Source organism: Leptopilina boulardi, unplaced genomic scaffold (assembly GCF_019393585.1).
Source record: "Leptopilina boulardi isolate dan_hultmark-lab unplaced genomic scaffold, ZJU_Lbou_2.1 LbouV2_121, whole genome shotgun sequence".
NCBI classification, from domain to species: Eukaryota; Metazoa; Arthropoda; class Insecta; order Hymenoptera; family Figitidae; genus Leptopilina; species Leptopilina boulardi.
In genome coordinates this window covers 174751-195503 of record NW_026137665.1, presented here as the reverse complement: position 1 = coordinate 195503, position 20753 = coordinate 174751, and the positions used below count along the sequence as shown (strand labels likewise).

General features: G+C 27.2%; 1 protein-coding gene across 4 annotated transcripts in view; it reads right to left on the bottom strand.

Annotated features, from left to right (window-relative positions):
- Positions 1-1880: 1880 nt before the first annotated feature.
- Positions 1881-20753, bottom strand: part of LOC127285160 (uncharacterized) — a 32994-nt gene continuing 14121 nt past the window's right edge. For 2 of the 4 annotated variants that reach the window (XM_051311017.1, XM_051311026.1), the window contains exons 2-3: positions 18700-18909; positions 11424-12192 (exon numbers count right to left, since the gene is read on the bottom strand). In XM_051311017.1, coding sequence (XP_051166974.1) covers positions 11495-12192; positions 18700-18880 — 879 coding nt within the window. In that variant the 5' untranslated portion in view covers positions 18881-18909 and the 3' untranslated portion in view covers positions 11424-11494. Of the gene's footprint in view, positions 2377-8353; positions 8545-11423; positions 12193-18699; positions 18910-20753 lie in introns of those variants that run through there. The other 2 variants (XM_051311044.1, XM_051311036.1) reach the window with 2 other exon arrangements.

Genomic DNA, 20753 nt, shown 5'->3' with positions numbered 1-20753 from the left:
TTGCTCAATTCCAAAGCAAGCAATTAATTCGTAATTTTCTTGAAAACAAACAATTTTTTAAAGGAATTTTTTTTCTATTCATTTCGTCGATTCCATAGAAAGAAACTAATTTTCCAGTTTTTCTTTAAACTGTATATTTTTTTTATAATTAATGCTTAAAGAAAATGTGCGCAGTTGATATAACCTCAAGGAACCACAGTTTTTTTAATTTTATCGTTAATATGTAGGTTTATTTCAACAAATTGTTGTTTATTTATTAAAACATACTAATATATCGAAACGGTTTTCTCAGTTTTTTTTAAATGACCTGCAAAATTTTTAAAAATGTTTTTTTTACTTCCTGTAAAAACAGTGAATTGGCGCTTGACCCCTTTTGTCATTCTACCCTTCATATATTATATTATAATATTAATTATTGTCTATTCACCATTTACAATATTTTTTTCTACATATGCGATAAATTTATAATTTTTTTTTTTTTTATCGTGACAGATATAATTTAAACTTGGAGATTAAAAATCACACGGAGAAAAAGAAAAAGTAATTTTTACTACTTTCAGAGTAAAACTGGACCAACTCGAAGTTTCTGCGCATCTCTGGCAATTTTTACTCCAAAAATAGTAAAATTTATTATTTCTGTAATAAATTTTACTGTTTCCGTAGTAAGTTTTACTATTTCTAGAGTAAATTTTACTATTTTTGGAGTAAAAATTGCCAGAGATGCGCAGAAACTTCGAGTTGGTCCAGTTTTACTCTGAAAGTAGTAAAAGTTACTTTATAAAAGAAATCTTTTTTCTCCGTGCAAGAATATTATGTCAGTCGCTGTCTGATCATAGAAAGCCTTATTCTACTTATATGCGATGTGATGTGTGCGTTTAAGTGAAAGCGGACGGATAATGTCAGACATTGCAGGACTGACTATTACTTCCTTTTACTACTTAAGGGAAAATAATCCCTATGGGAAATTGATAGATTTTTCATTCTGAAAAATTGAAAAATCATTTATTTAGGGGACTTAAGTAACATTACCTCAAACTAAAAAAATGACATATATTTTGTGTCAAAATTTATTGACAAATAATAATTCATATTTTTTGTTTTTTTCTTAAAATTTATGTAGCAAATCGTAATTTTTATTCAACTTTTATAGACAATAGCTCCTTTTGCTCTTTGAAATTCTACAATTCTGATTTTGTGTTTTTGTTAAATAATTTGTTTAAAAAATGTAAAAAAAAATTTATTTGTTTATTAAATTTCGAAAAAAATATTTTTAATAAAATTCAATGAACAGAATTGTAGAAAATCTTTCAAAGAGTAAAATGAGCTATTTGCAAAAAAAATAAATAAAAATTACAATTGTTCTCCAACTTTAAAAAAATAAAAAATGAAATAATTATTATTTAACAATAAATTTTTGCGCAAAATAATATATGTGACGCTCCACAGTGAAAGGGACCTTAGCTGCTCTTGACTTAAGGTCCCTTTCACCGTGGAGCGTCACATATGTTGAAAATTGTAAAACTGCGAATCTTTCAAAATTTGATAAAATTATTTTTAGTTATAGTTTTATTTGTTGTTAAAAACAACTTTTTAGTTTGAGGTTATGTTAATGGGCTAAATGCCTAAGCAGAATAGATTCTTGAACGGGAACGCAATCCTAAACGGAAACGTAAGAATGAGTAAGAGAAGGATAGCAAATATCTTTATTCTTTTCTCACTCATTCTTATGTTTCCGATCACGGTTGCGTTCCCGTTCAAGAATCTCTTCTGCTTTGGCCTTAAGAAACCTTAAGTAAGCTGTCGATAAAATTTGACAAAAAAAAAATTTGTTTCTTTTCGTTAATAAATACAAATAAAAGAATAAATAATAAAAAGTGAAATTCACATAATAAATAAATAGTTTTATATGTAATTATTTATGAATATTGACAATTTCTTTTTTAGCATCTACATAGATAAAATTTAAGTGTTTTTTTTTTTTATTTTCAATAAAAAGATGTAAATTTAGAATGAAGTGCTCTTCTTCCTCTTGGATAATGAGGGATTTGAGAAGGGATTTTCTGATGAAACATTGTCAGCGAATAGGGAATTGATTCGTGATCTTAATGCCGTGGGTGGTTGATCTTTCTCGGGAGAATCAACTTTCATCCATTTGACCCTTGGCGGTTTTGGTTTTGGTTCTGGGTTGTCAGACACGTCGATTGCTGCCAATTTCCGATTTCTCTCAATTCTCTGCGCCAGCGACATATTCTCAACATCCTCCTCTTGATTGTTAAATTTTAGCGAGTGACGTTGGAAAGCACTATCAGCTTGTTCCAAAGTGGTTTTGGCTCTCTCGATTTCTGCATTTAGATCGATCATGTCAAACATCCTGTCCTGGAAACCAAAATTTACTTGCACGGCTATATGTAACATAATTATTAGCTATATACACTGGAAATAAAAAAAATTTATTTCATTCAAATAATCGGTTACTTGACTAAAATTATCAAATAAAAATTTTATTTATGTTAAAAAAATATTTTTTTGCTACAATACAAAAAAGGGATTGAATCTCACCGTTCAAATAGTAAAATCACACAATTTCGTTAAAAATTTTGTAACATTACAATATTTAATGTGGTAATAGTAATGGTTTTAAGGTTAGAAATACACAATCGTGTAAATTTACACACTGAGTAGAGCGACTTTAAATCATACTGTAAATGTCATATTTTGAATTTGTTATAAAGGGAATTCAATTGTTTTTAACCTTTTATGACACTAAACAGAATTAAATTGATTTTAATTCTAACTACCTTATCAGAATTAAAATGTGTACCATTTTTTAACAGAAATTAAAAAGAGTATAAATTTATACAGATAAATTCTTTCCATAGGAATTAAAACATGAACATTAAAAAACGACATTAATTCCCACTAAGTAGTATTCGCTGCGGACACGGAAACATGGTGGCTCTTCTAGTGCCAATGTGGCGCATTTTTCGTTGGATTCTTGTCAAATGTTTATACATTAGAAAAAAGTGACATTTAATTGTTTCTGACGATTAAATCTATTTGTGATATACTACGGCGACCAAATTTATAAACTATTAAGATGTACATGAAACATAAGTAACTTTTCGATTTGAGTCAAGCTGGAAAAAATATTTTAGGTTGCATTTTTTATGGAGGGTGGTGAAAATGGCTATTAACTTAAACAAAAAATTATTTGAAATTAATTCAAAGTAATTTTGAAAGATCAAGTTATATGCACTTTTTGGAAAAAATTATTTTCAATTAAAATCTTTTATTAGATAATTATTTCTTCACAAATTTAAACTTTTTTCTGAACTGAAAAAATTGCAGTGTTTATCAAACTTTAGAATCAAAAGTTTTTGTTATTTAATGAAACAATTCTCTTCAATCGTAACTTTTTTAAAGTGTTAAAAATATGTTGTAAAAAAATTAATTATGAAATAAAATTTGAATTGTTTACAATTTTTTAACAATTAAAAAAATATTTCGATTGTAAAGAAAGTTTCTCTAAATTTAAACTAATCCTTTATAAAAAATAGATGAAAAATTCGATTTTTGTTTATTCTGAAAAAATGGCAAATGTTAAAAAAAAAATTACTTAACATAATTTTATCCGAAAATTTTATAACTAAATCTTTAAAAATAGGTTATATTTAGTTTTTCTTTGCATTAAAAATTATTTTTTAATTTTAAGGTTATGTTATATCCTACATTATCTTTAATTATTTGTTTAAATAAATTATTTTGGTTCATATGTGTAAATGGAATTTTAAAAATCAATATATATATCTTTTAAAATAAAAAACTACCATTAAATTAACTGAATAAGGAGGAGAATTGACAGACATTTGACGAATCACACTTGTTTTAATTGCTTCACTGATTCCATTAACTCTAAATTCTTCCACCCTGACAACGTGAATCATCGCTAAAGCTTTCCCTTTTTTAATTGTTTCTGGGCGAAATTCAATTTCATGGTTTATTGCAGCAAACCCCGTTTTTATTATAACATTCATATTATTTACATTGATTACTATTGATCTGTCATTATCGTTGTCCAACGAAAATTGCCTAATTTCGCCACAAGGAGCGCTGATAGTCATATCCGGCATATGTTCAAGGCCATGTCGGTAGCGAATAAGGAGACCCCACTGTCCGGGAAGGCTGAAGCCGTTTTCCCCGTTTCTCTTACAATTAACGGAGGTGTCGAAGCTTTATTTATATTTAAAATGAAACTCATCATTACTATTTGGATTTCATTAAAAATAGTTTTGTAAATAGATTTATATTTTGTATTGCCTTTAACACAATTTGTTTTGCAACCTTTAATAGAACAACTAATCATATTCCCTTATTTTTCTTTAAATTATTTACAAAAACCAGAAAAAAAAACCGATATAAAAACAATCAGTTTATGCAGGTTATGTCACGGCAGTGCATTTTGGGAAAGTTCTATGTGTTAATAACTGTATATGTACACATTTTGTGTCAGTGTGGGTAACTAGTTCCCAACTTTTCCGATAGGTTCGACACCTCCATTAATTGTTAGAGAAACGGGGAAATCAGCTTCAACTTTTTATGGGCTTAATATAGCAGTGGGGTCTCCTTATTGGGATCTGAAATCATAGGGAATTATGGGGAAACTGACCTCGTTGCGTCAGCCATCTTGATTTATTATCTCTTTCTTCTACATATATTTTAAAAAGGATGAAATGAGAAATGGCTGACACAACGAGGTCGTCACCAGATGGCGTATCGCAGTATTTCAGATCCCAATATTACTTCGTGTTAATTCCGATTAAAATGGTTGCGAATTAGATTGTTCAAGTTGGGTGGGGGAAATCCAAAATGACGATGAAGCGGTGCACAAACAAACATAAGAAATGTATGGCATGAAGTCTAATTTTTTTAGGCTGCGTCTACAATAGATTAAAAAATGTGTAACGATCGTGTAGTGTAGTGTAGTGTAGTGTAAAGTCGTGTATCTTGTATGACTTAGAATATTGCAAATTAACTGCTGTTAATAAACAAAAACATAACTTCAAATTCAGATTTTTAATATTAATAATAGTGGGGGCCCCCTACATTTGTTAACTTCTTCCCCTAACCGCCCTTCGAACAGTTATAAACAAGTTTGGCTGTATTAGGATTTTAATTTCTATTTTAAATTACCTATTTAATGCAATAATAAAATTTATTAAAAAAATAAAATCGTTTTTTATTATTGTATTAAATAGGTCATCAAAAATAGAAACTAAAATCCTAATACACTTAGATTCCAAAATTTCATTTAAGCGAGATATTAAAAAAATTCGACTTCATCCCGTACATTTCTTATGTTTGTTTGTGCACCGCTTCATTGCCATTTTGGATTTCCCCCCACCCAACTTGAACAACCTAATTATTTTATTTGCAAATTGTATATCGATTTTCTAAAATTATTAAAAATTTATTTTAAGTACTTCTTTATCTTTTTATTGATTTTTTTCTGGCGCAATTACTATTCACACTTTAATTTTTTAGTCAATTAGTTTATTATGTAAGATAAATATTTTTAAACTTGTATTTAAAAAGATTTTTTAAATTGTAAATAAGTGTAATAAATTTTTAATTTTCTTCAAATATTTTTAGTCATTGAATAATTAATGATTTAAATTGAGAATATTTTTAATACTTGTCGTTCTATTTCTCTTAAATTCATAAAAAACAAAATTTTTTAATGGATTTTGGGAAAACAATACAACACTAAGAAATAAGAATAATTAACACAAGAAATATATGTTAAATTTTCATTTTTTTTATCTAAAAGAAAATAATCATTTTTTTTTCATTTAGAAATTTTACAATATCTGTTGAGGTTGAAAATAATTTTCTTATACAAATCTGAAAAAATATTAGTGAGAATCGCTAATAATTCAAACAATATTCAATATAAATATCGCGAATTAATTTTATTCAGATATCATTGGAACAAAAAGCCTTGGAGCATTACGTCGAATATTTAAGCAGAAACAGACTTCTATTCGTTTAGCCTATAAAAAGAAAGGTAAATTTGAATATTAAATTATATGATTCATTTATTATTAATTTATGTTTTTATTATTCCTTTATTAATTTAAACTTAAAAAAATTTTTAAAGACATTAATGTTTCGATCAATTTATGACTTTGTTTTAAATTAATTGTAGTATTAAATGAAGATTAATATAAATTTATATTATTATTATTAATATTATTGATATTATTAATAACATTGTAATTATAATTATTATGATTTCATACCTTAATGAATTCGATTTACCCCATTTACGCTGATTAAGACTTTGCTATAAAGGCTTTAATTTTTAGTTATAATTATAATTAATTTAAAAGGGATATTAATTTTACACAGATAATTTAAAAAATGTAATATTTATATTATTTACGTTGATGATTCTTAAAGTATATAATTCACTTTTTCTCTTTCTAACAATAAATATCTCATTGTAATTATTGTTAAACGACTTTTTGAAAACAAAAATTTTTAATTACTAAAAATAAATGTTGAAGAATCTTTTTTAAAAATTTATTTATAGTGTAGAAATATTTATTAGAATTCTGATATTTTTAAAACAATAATCAAGCATTTTATTATTTAACTAGTAAAAATGAGTATCAAAATGTTTTATAAATAAAATTACTGTTTTCTGTTTATGGTCATGTAAAAAATGTTATTCTATATGGGTCAATCCATTATATTTCGAATGAAGTCGTCGCTGACTAATTTTTAAAAATTATAATACTTTGCAGGAATGATTTTGAAGTAATCAAGATCACGAAATGAAAAGAATTTTATTAAAATTTTAATTATTTATTGCAAAATATGGATTTAAAGTATATGAGGTGCTGAAAACTGTCAATTTTTTAGCCATTAGAAAATATGCAAAAATACGTAGAATTTACCATAAAAATAAAAATTTTTTTTTGTAATTTACTAAGAATGAATAAATTTATCATTATCAATTGATGTAATTATTTAAATATGTGAAATAATATATAAAATATGATTTTCAAGTTCGCCTGTCAAATAACCTAAATTTGCAAATTTCATCTATTAAATGTGAGAAAGAGAAGTCATTAAATTGAAAAAAACCTTACCAAATATAAAGTACCTGTGACTAACTTTTAGTTTTTCTTAGCACTTTTTTCCTTTTTTCTTCATAAATGTGAAATAAAAAGCAATAAAAATTGGCACTTTGCTTAATTTCACTATTTTCAAATGTAAATAACTTTCTTGGAGAAAACTGAAAAATTACAAAACTTGGGCAATATCTTATTGATCACTAACTACACACACTGGAAAAAAATTCGCTTTGGTCCCGAAGATACTTTTTGAGATAATTATGTTTAAATTTTTCACAATTTTTATCAGGTTAATGCATGTGATTTTTATAAAATTGAAGTTAGTTCAAAATGTTTAACCAATAAAACCTAACTTCGTCCTTAAAAAACTACATGTATTAACCTGATAAAATTGTGAAAAGTTTAAACTTAATTATCTCAAAAAGTATCTTCGGGACCAAAGCGAATTTTTTTCCAGTGTGTGTATTTAGTGATCAATTAGATATTGCCCAAGTTTTGTAATTTTTCAGTTTTCTCCAAGAAAGTTATTTACATTTGAAAATAGTGAAAATAAGCAAAGTGCCAATTTTTATTGCTTTTTATTTCACATTTATGAAGAAAAAGGAAAAAAGTGCTAAGAAAAACTAAAAGTTAGTCACAGGTACTTTATATTTGGTAAGGTTTTTTTCAATTTAATGACTTCTCTTTCTCACATTTAATAGATGAAATTTGCAAATTTAGGTTATTTGACAGGCGAACTTGAAAATCATATTTTATATATTATTTCACATATTTAAATAATTACATCAATTGATAATGATAAATTTATTTATTCTTAGTAAATTATAAAAAAAAAATTTTATTTTTATGGTAAATTCTACGTATTTTTGCATATTTTCTAATGGCTAAAAAATTGACAGTTTTCAGCACCTCATATACTTTAAATTCATATTTTGCAATAAATAATTAAAATTTTAATAAAATTCTTTTCATTTCGTGATCTTGATTACTTCAAAATCATTCCTGCAAAGTATTATAATTTTTAAAAATTAGTCAGCGACGACTTCATTCGAAATATAATGGATTGACCCATATAATATATAGTTTTGAAAGAAGAAAATAATAATAATATAGGTACAACTTTTATGTTATAAGGTCTGAGGAAAAGAAAATCTATTTAGTTATACATAAAATGATTTTTAATTATTATTTGGTTGATGAAATTTAAATTTAACCTGCATATCTCTTCGTTTACGTCTTAGCTCTGCTAAATCTTCTTCAAAGGCAGCAGCAGCTCGCTCTCTAAAACGTCGATGAGTTGCTACATAATCTTCATCCATATTCTCTTCTGGAATCATTCGACCGCGTCCATCATAAAAGTCGAAATCATCAAATTCACTATAATTTCCTGATAAACCTCGAGATCCTGAAACGTTAGTGGATAAGCAACAGCGGTTAGTAATTTTTTTTTTTTTTTTGAAATTCTTTTATAAAAATAATAAATTCAGTTTATAACTGTCTTCCTTTTTTTAAAAAAAAATTAAAAATTAAAAAAAATATTTTGATAGAAGCAAATTGACAAAGTTTTTGCTTTGATTTTAAATTTTTTATTATATTATTTTCATGTATTAAAATAAATATTATTTAATTCAAATAGATGCGGTTTCTTTATTACTATCAAATAAATATTGAATTAAATTTTAATCTATTCACAGAAAAAATGCAATTTTAGGCGCATGCAGGAGAAAGAAAATTATTTTTTTTCAATTTTGATCAAGGAAATATAAATTAAAGGATTTACACAAAAACATGCAAGAAAAAAAAACGATTCATTTCTTAATATTTCATTATTTATTTTATATGAAAAGGAGAATACATTTGATTGACTTTTTATATTAACAAAAAGTGAAACACTTTTTTTTTCAATTTTACGTAATGTATAAAAAAAATATTTGGAAATATTCGGACAATTCACAAAATATATCATAAATTCATTCAGTTTTGATTATTTTCTGTTAAATAAGAAATGTTAAATTATTATTATTATCATTTTATTTGGTAAATATAATTTTCTGTTTTAATTGCGTTTATTATTTAGTGGAAAATAAAACTTGTATGTGAATATAGATAAATTAAAAACATTCATTTAAAGAAGAATATATTTTAAGGATATTTATTTTTATAAACAGAGCTTTTTTTAATAAAAAATAATTAAAAAGAAATTTTTAAACCTAAAATATAGGATTTTGTTTTCTTAAAGAAGGAAACAAATATATAAAAAAAAAATTTTATTTTTTTATTGAAAATTATTTTTCAATTTGTAGAGAATGGAGAGAAAAAAAATTTTTCAATTAAATATTTGCTGCGTAATTTTAAATATTTTAAAAATTCAAAATTGTAATATACAAATGAATTTTAACACATTTATTTACTTTCTTCTGAGAATTATTTATTTTTTTTTTAGTTGAAGCACTATTTGCCTATGGGGCAAAATTTCTCAAGTGATCCAATAGCAAAAATGTGAACAGCGGATTTTTTAAAAAATCATAATTAATTTAAAAAATTATAACTATTGTATAAAAAGGTGAAACAAATTTTGACCTTTTTTTGAAAGATTTTTTCCTGCTCTTGCAAATGGTACAATTTTTTTTTAATTCAAAATTTACCCTTTTTTGAATTTTTTTTTCTTTTTTTACCCTTTAAAATGTATACAGAAAAAAGTTGTAAAGATAGAGGATAAAAGTCGTTAGGATACAGGGTAAAGGATAAATTTGTGATGGACAAAAATATTACTAAAATATTACTAGAAAAATGGATGTCATATTTGAGTAAACTGTCTAATTTTAATAAAAATATTAGTAATTTTACACTTAACTTATTAAATCCACAAATTTTATATAAATAAGTAATTGCATGTGGAAATATTTTTCCTATAATTATTGTCTATTAATAAAAATATCTTTGACTAATACAACTGACAGCTGACGACAGTGCGTAAATAATCAGAACTGGGAAATTACAACTCAACGTCTGTATTGTTGCACGAAAGCAGAGTTGGGTAGTAACTGAATTTTTTGTGCATATTAGGCTGTGTCAGTTCATCGAGATATTTCGAGTTCAAGATATGACGTCAGAGGCGTCAGATGACGTGTTTAAAGTATGAATAAAATTGATGAAAGTGGAAACAAATTTTCTTCCCCGTAAGAATATAACATTGTGTCGTCTGTTTGTTGAAATTGTTGAAATTTTTTTTCACCCTTTTATACAATAGTTATGATTTTTCAAAAAAAACCAATGTTCACATTTGGCTAAAATTTGACAGTTTTTGATAAAAATTAATAATAATAATTTATGGGTGAAATACAGATAGTACTAAATGTTATGCAAATTGCAGCTCGATCTAAGAAATATATATTTTTTTTTAAATTTGATCTCTTCAGAAATTTTGCATAGTACATATTATATAGTTAAACTATATACAAGTTTAAGATGAATATATGTAAATTAAATAAATAATGTATGACAAATATGAAATAATTAATTTGACTTAAATGAGATAAAAACCAAAATGAAATATTTTTTAACTGATTAATTAAATTTCTGACTAAAAAAAATAATTTTTGTTTTCAATAAAACGATTCAATTCCTGTGAAATTAACCAATGTGACAAAAATTTAAATTACCATTTCATGTTTTATTTAAAAAATTAATTTCGACGTCTCCCATCCATATAATCGTAACTTAATGTCAGAACTATATAATCGTAACTCGGAGCTCAGTTCAATATGAACGTAGTTAATTTTCAGAAGAATAAAATCGTATCTCAACGATCAATTCTATATAATCGTATCTCAAAATTTCATTCTATATAATCTATCGCAAAACTCAACGTAATTATTATAATTATTATTTAAGCTTTTGTAAAATAAAAATAAAGCTTGAATAATAATTATAATAATTACGTTGAGTTTTGCGATAGATTATATAGAATAAAATTTTGAGATACGATTATATAGAACTGAACGTTGAGATACGATTTTATTCTTCTGAAAATTAACTACGTTCATATTGAACTGAGCTCCGAGTTACGATTATATATAGTTCTGACATTTGAGTCATGATTATATGGATGGGAGGCGTCGATTTTATAATGAAATGGCAAATATTTTATATTTGAATATATATGTCATTTGGTAAAACAAAGATGAAAGGAATCATTATATTTAATTTAAATGAATTGAAATATATGCGGAGAATTTTTTTTTATAAGAACAGGTAAATGAGCAGTTCTTTGAAAAATCGAAATTAGCAATTTATCATTTTAATAAATTATTATACAATAAATCCCCAAATTGGAGATGTAATTCTTAATATATTTAGAAGCTAACATGTTTCTCGGCCCGTTCGGAGCGCATGGAAGTTTTGCTACTGATATTACTCGAGGCTAATAAGCTATCATCAGCCATTGAATTTTCATTAACAAGAGCCCTAAGAGCAGCGGCTCTTCGTTCCCTTTTGGCTTGTCTCTCGGCCATTTCCTCCATTTCAGTTTCAAGATCATTAAGTCTAGCCTTAGTTAATTTAGCTCTACCGGCGGCAGCACTTGTAAAATCCTCGAGATTTTCCGACGAATCCAAAAGTTTTGACCATCTCGTTGGCCTCTCCTCGGGAATATCGGGTTCGTCAGTTCGAAATTTTGGACGTCTTCTAAATGCACTTTCAGCATCTTCCAATGCTGATTTTGCTGACTTTGCCGTATCGTGGAAGAGTTTCTCTGATCGTGATTTGAGGCCAATTTCAGCGTCCAAAGCTTCAGTTGCATCGAGATTGAAGGCAGCAACGCGTGATTTTAATTTTCGAGTTGTTGATGCCACCTCGTTGGCAAAATCTTCACTCAATGGAAGTCGACGTGTGCGTGATGTTCGTTGACCTCGAATGTCGAACACAGTTTCATCTCCATCGTCAAAGAAAGGATCGTTGCTGATTGTTGGTATGGTGCGGGATCTGGGCTCGAATTCGGGTTCGAATTCACGACCAGAGGTCGACTGCCGACTCCCTGCAAGGTCGCGGGTCCCTGCAACCCACCAAAAGTCCAAATTTGGAAAAATATGTTTTTAACTCTTTTTAATTTTTTTTAAATAGTCTATTGCCTTCTGAGAATATTCTTTGAATTTTTTTAAGATATCGAGTCGTATTGCTGTTTATTTGTATTTTGGAGACGCATAATTTTATATTTTAAAATTCATTAGTTCGAATTTCATTTTAGCTGCATTTTGTAAAGTAGAGAATTGAACCGCATTTCAAGAGAATTTTTATTTAACATAATTTCTATTTTATATATATTTTTTCACAATTAAATATTCCAAATATATTGCAAGTAAATATTTACTCAATTTTCAGGAAAGTTTCGGTGCTGTGTGAGGGCAATTTCTCAAAATATTTCGAAATCTCAGAGAATGATAAATTGACAGGTACACTTGTGGTAAGATATACCTACACTTTTTTTGTCCTTTTCTAATGCACATGTTGTCATGGCAACGCGTGTGTGGACAAAAAAGTATAGGCATTTCTTGCCACAAGTGTACTTATTACACAATTAATATTAGTTATTAATTATTACATTTCCTAAATAAGTTGACTCTTCTAATTCATTTATCTTTTAAAATATACTGTTTTTCTTTACATTTTATTGATTTAATAACTCTTCAAAAAAACCGAACGTTAACCCAAGTAAGGTTAAGGAGGTTCCAAAATAGCACTTGCTTTTTGCATCTATTGTAGAACCTCCATAACTTTCAGAATCTGCAGGAAACTTATAGAGTCGACAAGGTTGGATAGTTAAAAGTTTTTATGTAATAGTCACTGTAAAAATATTTCTTCACAAGTTGTCATTGATGCCTTTCCTTTTTTTCTGTCCTTGTCTTACACACGTGTTGCCAAAACAATACGTGCGTTAGAAAAGGACAAAAACTGTAAGCATATCTGGCCACGAGTGTACCTAGGGGTTGGTTTCCATTGTCCCCACTCGTCATTTATCATAATTCTCGTCAACTACCGCACCCTGCTCTAGTGAAAATTTAATAACTTTATTGTTGAAATTAAAAGTTATTATAAAGTCACTAAATTTTCACTAGAACAGGGTGCGGTAGTTGACGAGAATTATAACAAATGGCGAGTGGTGACAATGGATTGGGATCGGCTAAACTGCAATACGCCATCTGGTGGGGACCCATTCTCTCCCTCCATTTTCTTTCTTTGTCTCTCTTCAATTAATAGGTTAGAAAGAGTAGAAAAAACAAAATGGAGGGAGAGAATGGGTCAAAGTTACTAGATTGTTACTAGACCACCGTTCCCAATACCAACCTACATGCTATACATTTCCGATTTGTATTTGTACAAAAATTTGTAGAATTATATGATTCAATAAATACGTTAAATTTAATACATTAAATGTGTCAGTTTTACATTTTTCTATAAATTTACCACTTTCAAAGCAGATAAGAATTGGACAAAATTATTATCCACTTTGATGGAGCGGTCACACCTCGCCTGCAGGAGCAGTTGCCAATGGCAACCGTGTAAGAGTAAGAGAGATGGAAAATCTTCTATCTCTCTTACTCTTACACAGTTGCCATGGGCAACTGCTCCTGCAGCCGAGGTGTGACCGCTCCATTTAAGGGGTAAATTTACAGAAAAATTTCACATTCAATGTATTTAATTTACCGTATTAAATTTAATCATGTAATTTTACAAATTTTTGTACAAATACAAATTGGTAATGTATAGGTACAAGCAATATTTTACTATGCAGTAGAGTTATTTTGTAAACATAAAGCTGCGATTACAACTTTTTTTTGGAAATTATTAGGCTCTGTCACTTGTGACGTCAGAATCGATTCTAGGTGTGACGTCAGAGGCCTGGAGGGACAACAAACAGACGACACAATGTTATTCTTATGGGGAAGAAAATTAGTTTCTACTTTCATCAATTTTATTCATACTTTGAACATGGAAAATGCTTTTTGACATCTAATAAAATTAAAATGTGTGTTGATAATTAATTTTGTTATATATTTGATTCAATTGCATTGATAGATTCTCTGAATTCGTGATAAAATATAAATTTTCAGGTTAGGGGTGTTTGTTTACTAACTTGCAATCTTTTACTGCTGCGGTAATTCCCACTTAAAATATATATTTTATATCTTTTTAATAACATGCATACTGGATATTGTCTAATAATGTACTGTTAGAATGTAAAATGTGATTAGTAAACAAACACCCCTAACCTCAAAATTTATATTTTATCACGAATTCAGAGAATCTATCAATGCAATTTAATCAAATATATAACAAAATTAATTATCAACACACATTTTAATTTTATTATATGCCAACAAGCGTTTTCTTTGTTTAAAATATGAATAAAATTGATGAAAGTGGAAACTAATTTTCTTCCTCATAAGAATAATATTGTGTCGTCTGTTTGTTGTCCCTCCAGACCTCTGACGTCATTTCTTGAACTCGAAATATCTCGATGAACTGACACAGCCTAATACTCTCATCTTTCTATGATTTGAGCATAAGTGCACTCGTTTACACTTATTTTTGTCCTTTTCTAACGTACATTTTGTTATAGCAACACGTGTGTTGTAAAAGGACAAAAAAGTGTAGCCATATCTGCCCACGAGTGTATGTCATAATTTACAATTTTATTTAGGAAATTCAGATGGAAAATTGTAAAGTAAAACAGATTTAAAGTGCAGTTCCATGTGAGCAGAAATGCAGAATGCAAAATAGAATAATTTATTTGAAAAGGATGGTGCAACATTCCTATTTCTCTTTCTTTCATAATTTTCTGTTTTGCATTCTGTATTTCTACTATAACATGGGGATGGGGCCTTAAAGGTACTTAATATAAATTTGGCTACCCAACTCTGCCGACTGACCTAATTCATCCGATTATTCCTGTATTGTCTTTGAAGGTAATAGTTTTTTAAATTTAATAATTTAAAAAGTATTATAATTAATTGAAAATGAATTAAACAATTAATAATAAGACAGAGATGTGGCATTCGTTAAAAAGAAAAAGTTGAACTGAATTTTTTAGGTTATGATTCTTAATCATAAAAATATGAATCGCGATAAGAGAAAAATTGTGAACAGAGGAATTAACTGCACAAAATTTCGGTAAATTATTCGGTACAATATCAATACTACTTTATAAATTTTAATCCAAAAGAAATTCGCCCATATGAATTTGGAAAAAAAATGGAAATTGGTGCTGATTTTCAGGAATCTTACAAAACATCAATTTTTTCGCTCTATGACTGTTGATAATCCCTTAAAATTATTCAAATAAGTTTCATTTATTAAATTATTTTCACTTAATTTTTTAACCATGAAAAAAAATAAAATAGTACTTTTACTTTAAATGTGAAAAATTTTGTTTTTTACAATACTATATGAGACAAATTAGTTTTTTCCGCAAATTTAAAAAGATGAGAATCTAATAAGTTATTTTTAAGAGTTGATCCTATTTTTAATATTTAAAACTCGTGTGTGTGTCAAACTTGGCTATGAAACACAGAAAAAAAATAATCTCTTTCCCTGAAATCGCACAAATTATTAGAAAATTGTCGAGGTCATTAATATATGTAATTATAAAGTCTTTTGAGATCTGGGTCAACGTACGAGAAAGTTGATTTTTCGCAGTTGCATGAACTTATGTATATATATATATATACATCTACGTAGGTATACATGGCACTTATAATATCAAGTCGACCCTATTTTTGTCGTCACGATTGCTCCAACGATTGCGGAAATAATTTTCCAACGTAAGATTGGAAAGTAGTTCAAGGCCATCGTGTCCGCGACATTAGCCAAACCGACGACAGATTTTAAAATTAGCATCCCTCTCACACGTTTTCACAAATGCATCCTCGTCTCCCACGATTTTCGTATTTTTCAATGTCACCATTATTCATCACACCGCACGTCTAATTTTCCAAATTATACATATATTTATATATATCTATAGTTTATATGTAGTCACTGACTCAATGCCAAGGCTAATGTGTGTGGAAAACATCCCTCAGTGAAGGTCAATCAAAAACAGAAATTGTCAAAAAAAAAAAAAAAAATAAGTAAATAAAATCAAAATATTGTCTATTTCGTGATTTTAATACGATTTAAGAATATAAATTTTTTCGGAATATAAAAAGTTTTTGCTTTAAATTTTTATCTATCAAAGTATTGTATTAAAATAGTTTTTAATGACAAAAAATTCAGTAAACTACAAGTGTTAGAAATGTACTATTTTTATATTTTTTGTTTTTATTTTGTTATTTTAATCTTATTTTTCTAGTTTTACTTTATATTTACATTTTAGATGATATCTTGTCCAAGAGATATGAAATACATTTTAAAGAAATTGATTTCTGAATATAAAATTCTCATTTTTATGTTATTTGCAAATTTTTTTGAAAAATTTTTGGACGCATGATTATGTTCTAAAAATCATTAGTTAGAATTTTTATTTTATCGAATTTCATTTGTCATAATTATTTTTTGAGTCGAATTTTTATTTGTTCGAATTACTATTTTGTAGAATTTTCATCAAAACGATTTTCTATATTACAGAATTTTTATATAACCGAAAATTCACTTCACAGAATTTTTATATAACCGAAAATTTACTTAAAAGAATTTTTATTTACTCTAATTTTCATTTAACATAATAAGCATTTTAAAGAATTTTTATTCGATAGAATTTCGTTGCATAGAATTTTGTTTCAGATGAATTTTCATTTGTTCGAATTATTATTTGATATAATTTCTATATAACTGATTTTTCATACTACAGAATTTTTACTTAACCGAAAAACCATTAACAGAATTTCTAATTGATAGAATTTTCATTTGTCCGAAATTGCAAATGGCCGAACAAACAATCGACAGAAAGATATCGGCGCGATTTTTAAAATCAACCAATTAAAAATTATACATAAAATTGTGATTGGTTGATTTTAAAAATCGCGCCAAAATCGATTGTTGCTTCGGTCATTTGTAATTTCGGACAAATGAAAATTCTATCAATTAGAAATTCTATTAAATGATTTTTCAGTTAAGTAAAAATTATGTAGTATAAAGAATTGGTTATATGGAAATTATATCATATAATAATTCGAACAAAATTCTATAGGTACGCAATGAAATTCTACCTAATAAAAATTCTTTAAAATGCCTATTGTGTTAAATGAAAATTCGAGTAAATAAAAATTCTGACAAATAAAAATTCTGTGAAGTGAATTTTTGGTTATATAAAAATTCTGTAATATAGAAAATCGTTTTGATGAAAAATTCTGCAAAATACTAATTCGAACAAATAAAAATTCGGCTAAAAAATAATTATGACAAATGAAATTCCACAAAATGAAAAATCTAACTAATGATTTTTAAAACATAATAATGCGTCCCAAAAATTCTATATTTTTCAAAATTTCAAATTCAAGAGTAATTATTTTTAACAAAAAAATTGTTTTTGCGTTTTTTCTAAACTTTTTTTTTTTTAAATAAATAAACGAAATTTTTCTTTTATCATACCTGTTATTGCTTCTGTGATATATTATAAAAAACTTGAAACGAACAATTGAATTGAATTTTCGTTTTTTTCTAACATTGTTAATTATCTTTTTTCTCGTTTTTTGAAAATCCATTGAAAAAAAAATTGTATTTCATATTTCACATATAATATAAAAAGATATCCGTGATTAAATTTTAAATACAAAAGGGTTAAAATTTGTTTATAATTAAATAATGAAAAATAAATAAAAAATGGATGTAAGCAGAAAAGAAATTGAAGGAAGGATGGTAATCGCGAGAATTGTATTTAAACGAACGCACTGGCCTTTTTGTCGATACAAAGTCAGACGTTTTAGAAAAGTAGACGTTTATTAAACAGCCAAGTTTTCCAATACAATAATGATTATGGACAACATTGTAGGATTTGATAACAGTGACAATAGACACATTAAAATCGGGAGAAAAAACAAAAAAAAACTATCTACACGCCCTTTTTTTGAAAAAAAAACCAAAGATGCTTATTAGTCAAAATATATATAAATTTTAATTGCTGTCTTTAATCGATTCTCCTTACACTATAGTAAATTTACTTTACATTAAACTTTATATAGAAAAATAAATACTCTCCTCTAAATAATTAAATGTTCCTTGCAATAAATATAATTTCGAAAAAAAAATTTCTACATTTTTAGTAATAAAAAAATTTCTATTTTTTAAAATAAAAAATATTTTTCAATTTGTTTTAAAAATTAATGGAAATAAATGAAAAAAAAACATGAACGTGTGAGTGAATCAAAAAGAAAGGCAGCAATTTTGGATTCGGAGAAATGGGGGATATTTAGAGGTTTTCTAATTTGCATATTATAAGACGGAACGTAACGTCAGGAGAATTCTAAACAGATCCACGAAGTGGGGGAGACGAGCGGGTGGACGAGAAGGATGCAATACGTTTTCATTCCTCAAAACCATTTTGGAAAACGATTGAAGATGTTACCGATGTCACTTCGGCGAGCCGCAATTTCATCGGCTAATGAATTTCTTGGTTCGGAGAATAGAGGACGACCACTGTACTTCCGGTCGAGATGGTCCACCATTGGCTTATAATAGGATTCACCCTTGTCGTAATTGCATCCATAGACACGCGTACGTGGCCTGCTAAGAATGTGCCTTGACATCTTTCAGGAATATTGGTTCACAGCTATTTCTGAAAAAAAGGTCAAATATTTCGTTAAACTTTTTATTCCTCTTTTTTTTCTATTCTATTATAATTTAAGGGTATGTGGGAACCTCCCACGTGACCAAGTATGGGAAAATGTGTTTTGGTAGTATATATTTCACTCTAAAATGAGAAAAGTATTTTGTCTAAAATTTTGAGGGATGATAGATTAGGGTACAAGGAATCTCGCTGTTCTCCGAAAAATACATAATTTTGCGTTAAATTATTAAAAAATGAAGTTTAAAAAGTGTGATTTTTAAACGAAAATGAAAAGAAACATGGCGGCGCATACACAGACGTTGCTTGAGTGTGTCAGTGCTCCAGTAAACAGCGCCAATTCGAGCAAGTGGCCGCTGAATGAACTATGATATAATACATTATTTTACTATTTATTGCTTTATTATTATTATTTTTGCGTTAAGTTATGGTAAATGAGTAGAATAGCGAGATTCCTTGTACCAAACAAAATCATTTCTCCAAAATTTTAACCCGAAATCATTTTTTATTTCAGAGAAAGTTTCAAACCACAAAAAAACGTCCTTTGCCCACATAGGGTCAACTTGGGTAAATCCGAACGCTTTTAGTAAGTTTCAACAATAACATAAGTTTTTTCTTTTAAAAGACAATACTTCCGGTATTCTGGTGCATGAAGTTGTTACTTTACTTCCATAGAACAATTTTATGGGGTAGAAAAAATTTTTGATAAATTACAATCGCAGGAAACTTAGCGTTCGTATTTACCTCGATACTTTGCAACTTTCCTAAAATATGGGGGTAAATACGAACGCCACTGTATTTCAGAAAAATCTTAGGGAAAATAAATTTAAAGTATTGCAATTGTTAAACTTATATAAAAACTCAAAAAAAATACGATAATAAACCTATTATGTAATAATGCATCATATATAAATACAAAAATCAAACAGGTTAAAAATTAAAATGCATTACACAAATAAAACCTTCAATAACTTTATCAAATCATAACGGATTTTTGCAAAACTTGGTACAGAAAGTATTTTGGAGTGATTGAATGTAAATACAAAAATAAAAGTCAAATTTTTTAAATTCAAAATGGCGTACTTTCCTAAAACTTATTTTTAAAAATGATCAAATTTGCTAACCCTGAAACCCCCCGAGTAACAATTTTCGAGCGAATCCAATGAATTTTTTAATTCTCGTCCGCCATTTTGAATTTTGAAAAACTGACTTCAAATTGGTAATTAGCGACCCCAAAAACCGTAGAATACCAAATTTTATTAAGATCCTGAAAAACTTTTTTCAACAAACCATTTGGCAAAAAAATTGAAACACTCCTTCGAGAGAACAGAGATTAAGTTTCTGCTTATTAATTACTAACGAGGATACGTATAGAAAAAAAAACTTTTTTCTATGTACTTTTATAATGTTAAAATAATAGTGTAATCAAATAAAAACAATTTTGTGTGGCTTTGATGTAAAAAAAAATTATTAAAAATACCGTTCGGATTTACCCCAGTTTTCCAATTTTCTTCGGTAAATACGAACGGTCTGATATTATTAATAAAATTTTACAGAAGGCAAAAATCAAATATAGTTTCTGTTCTAGTATTCATAACAAACAATTATAAATAATAAAATGAATTTTTAGCTTCTTTTTCTTCAAATACGAGACAAAATACTGAAAGAGTGTCATCTTTGATTTTCAATCTTTTTTGCAATACTTGTTATCTTTGTTTATGCTGTTGATAATTAACAAACAAAAAATGGGATAATACTTAAAATCTCTTCAAGAGGATCTGAGGTAAAAATTCTCATATCGAACTTATTTTTAAAAATTTTAATTAAGCTGAAAT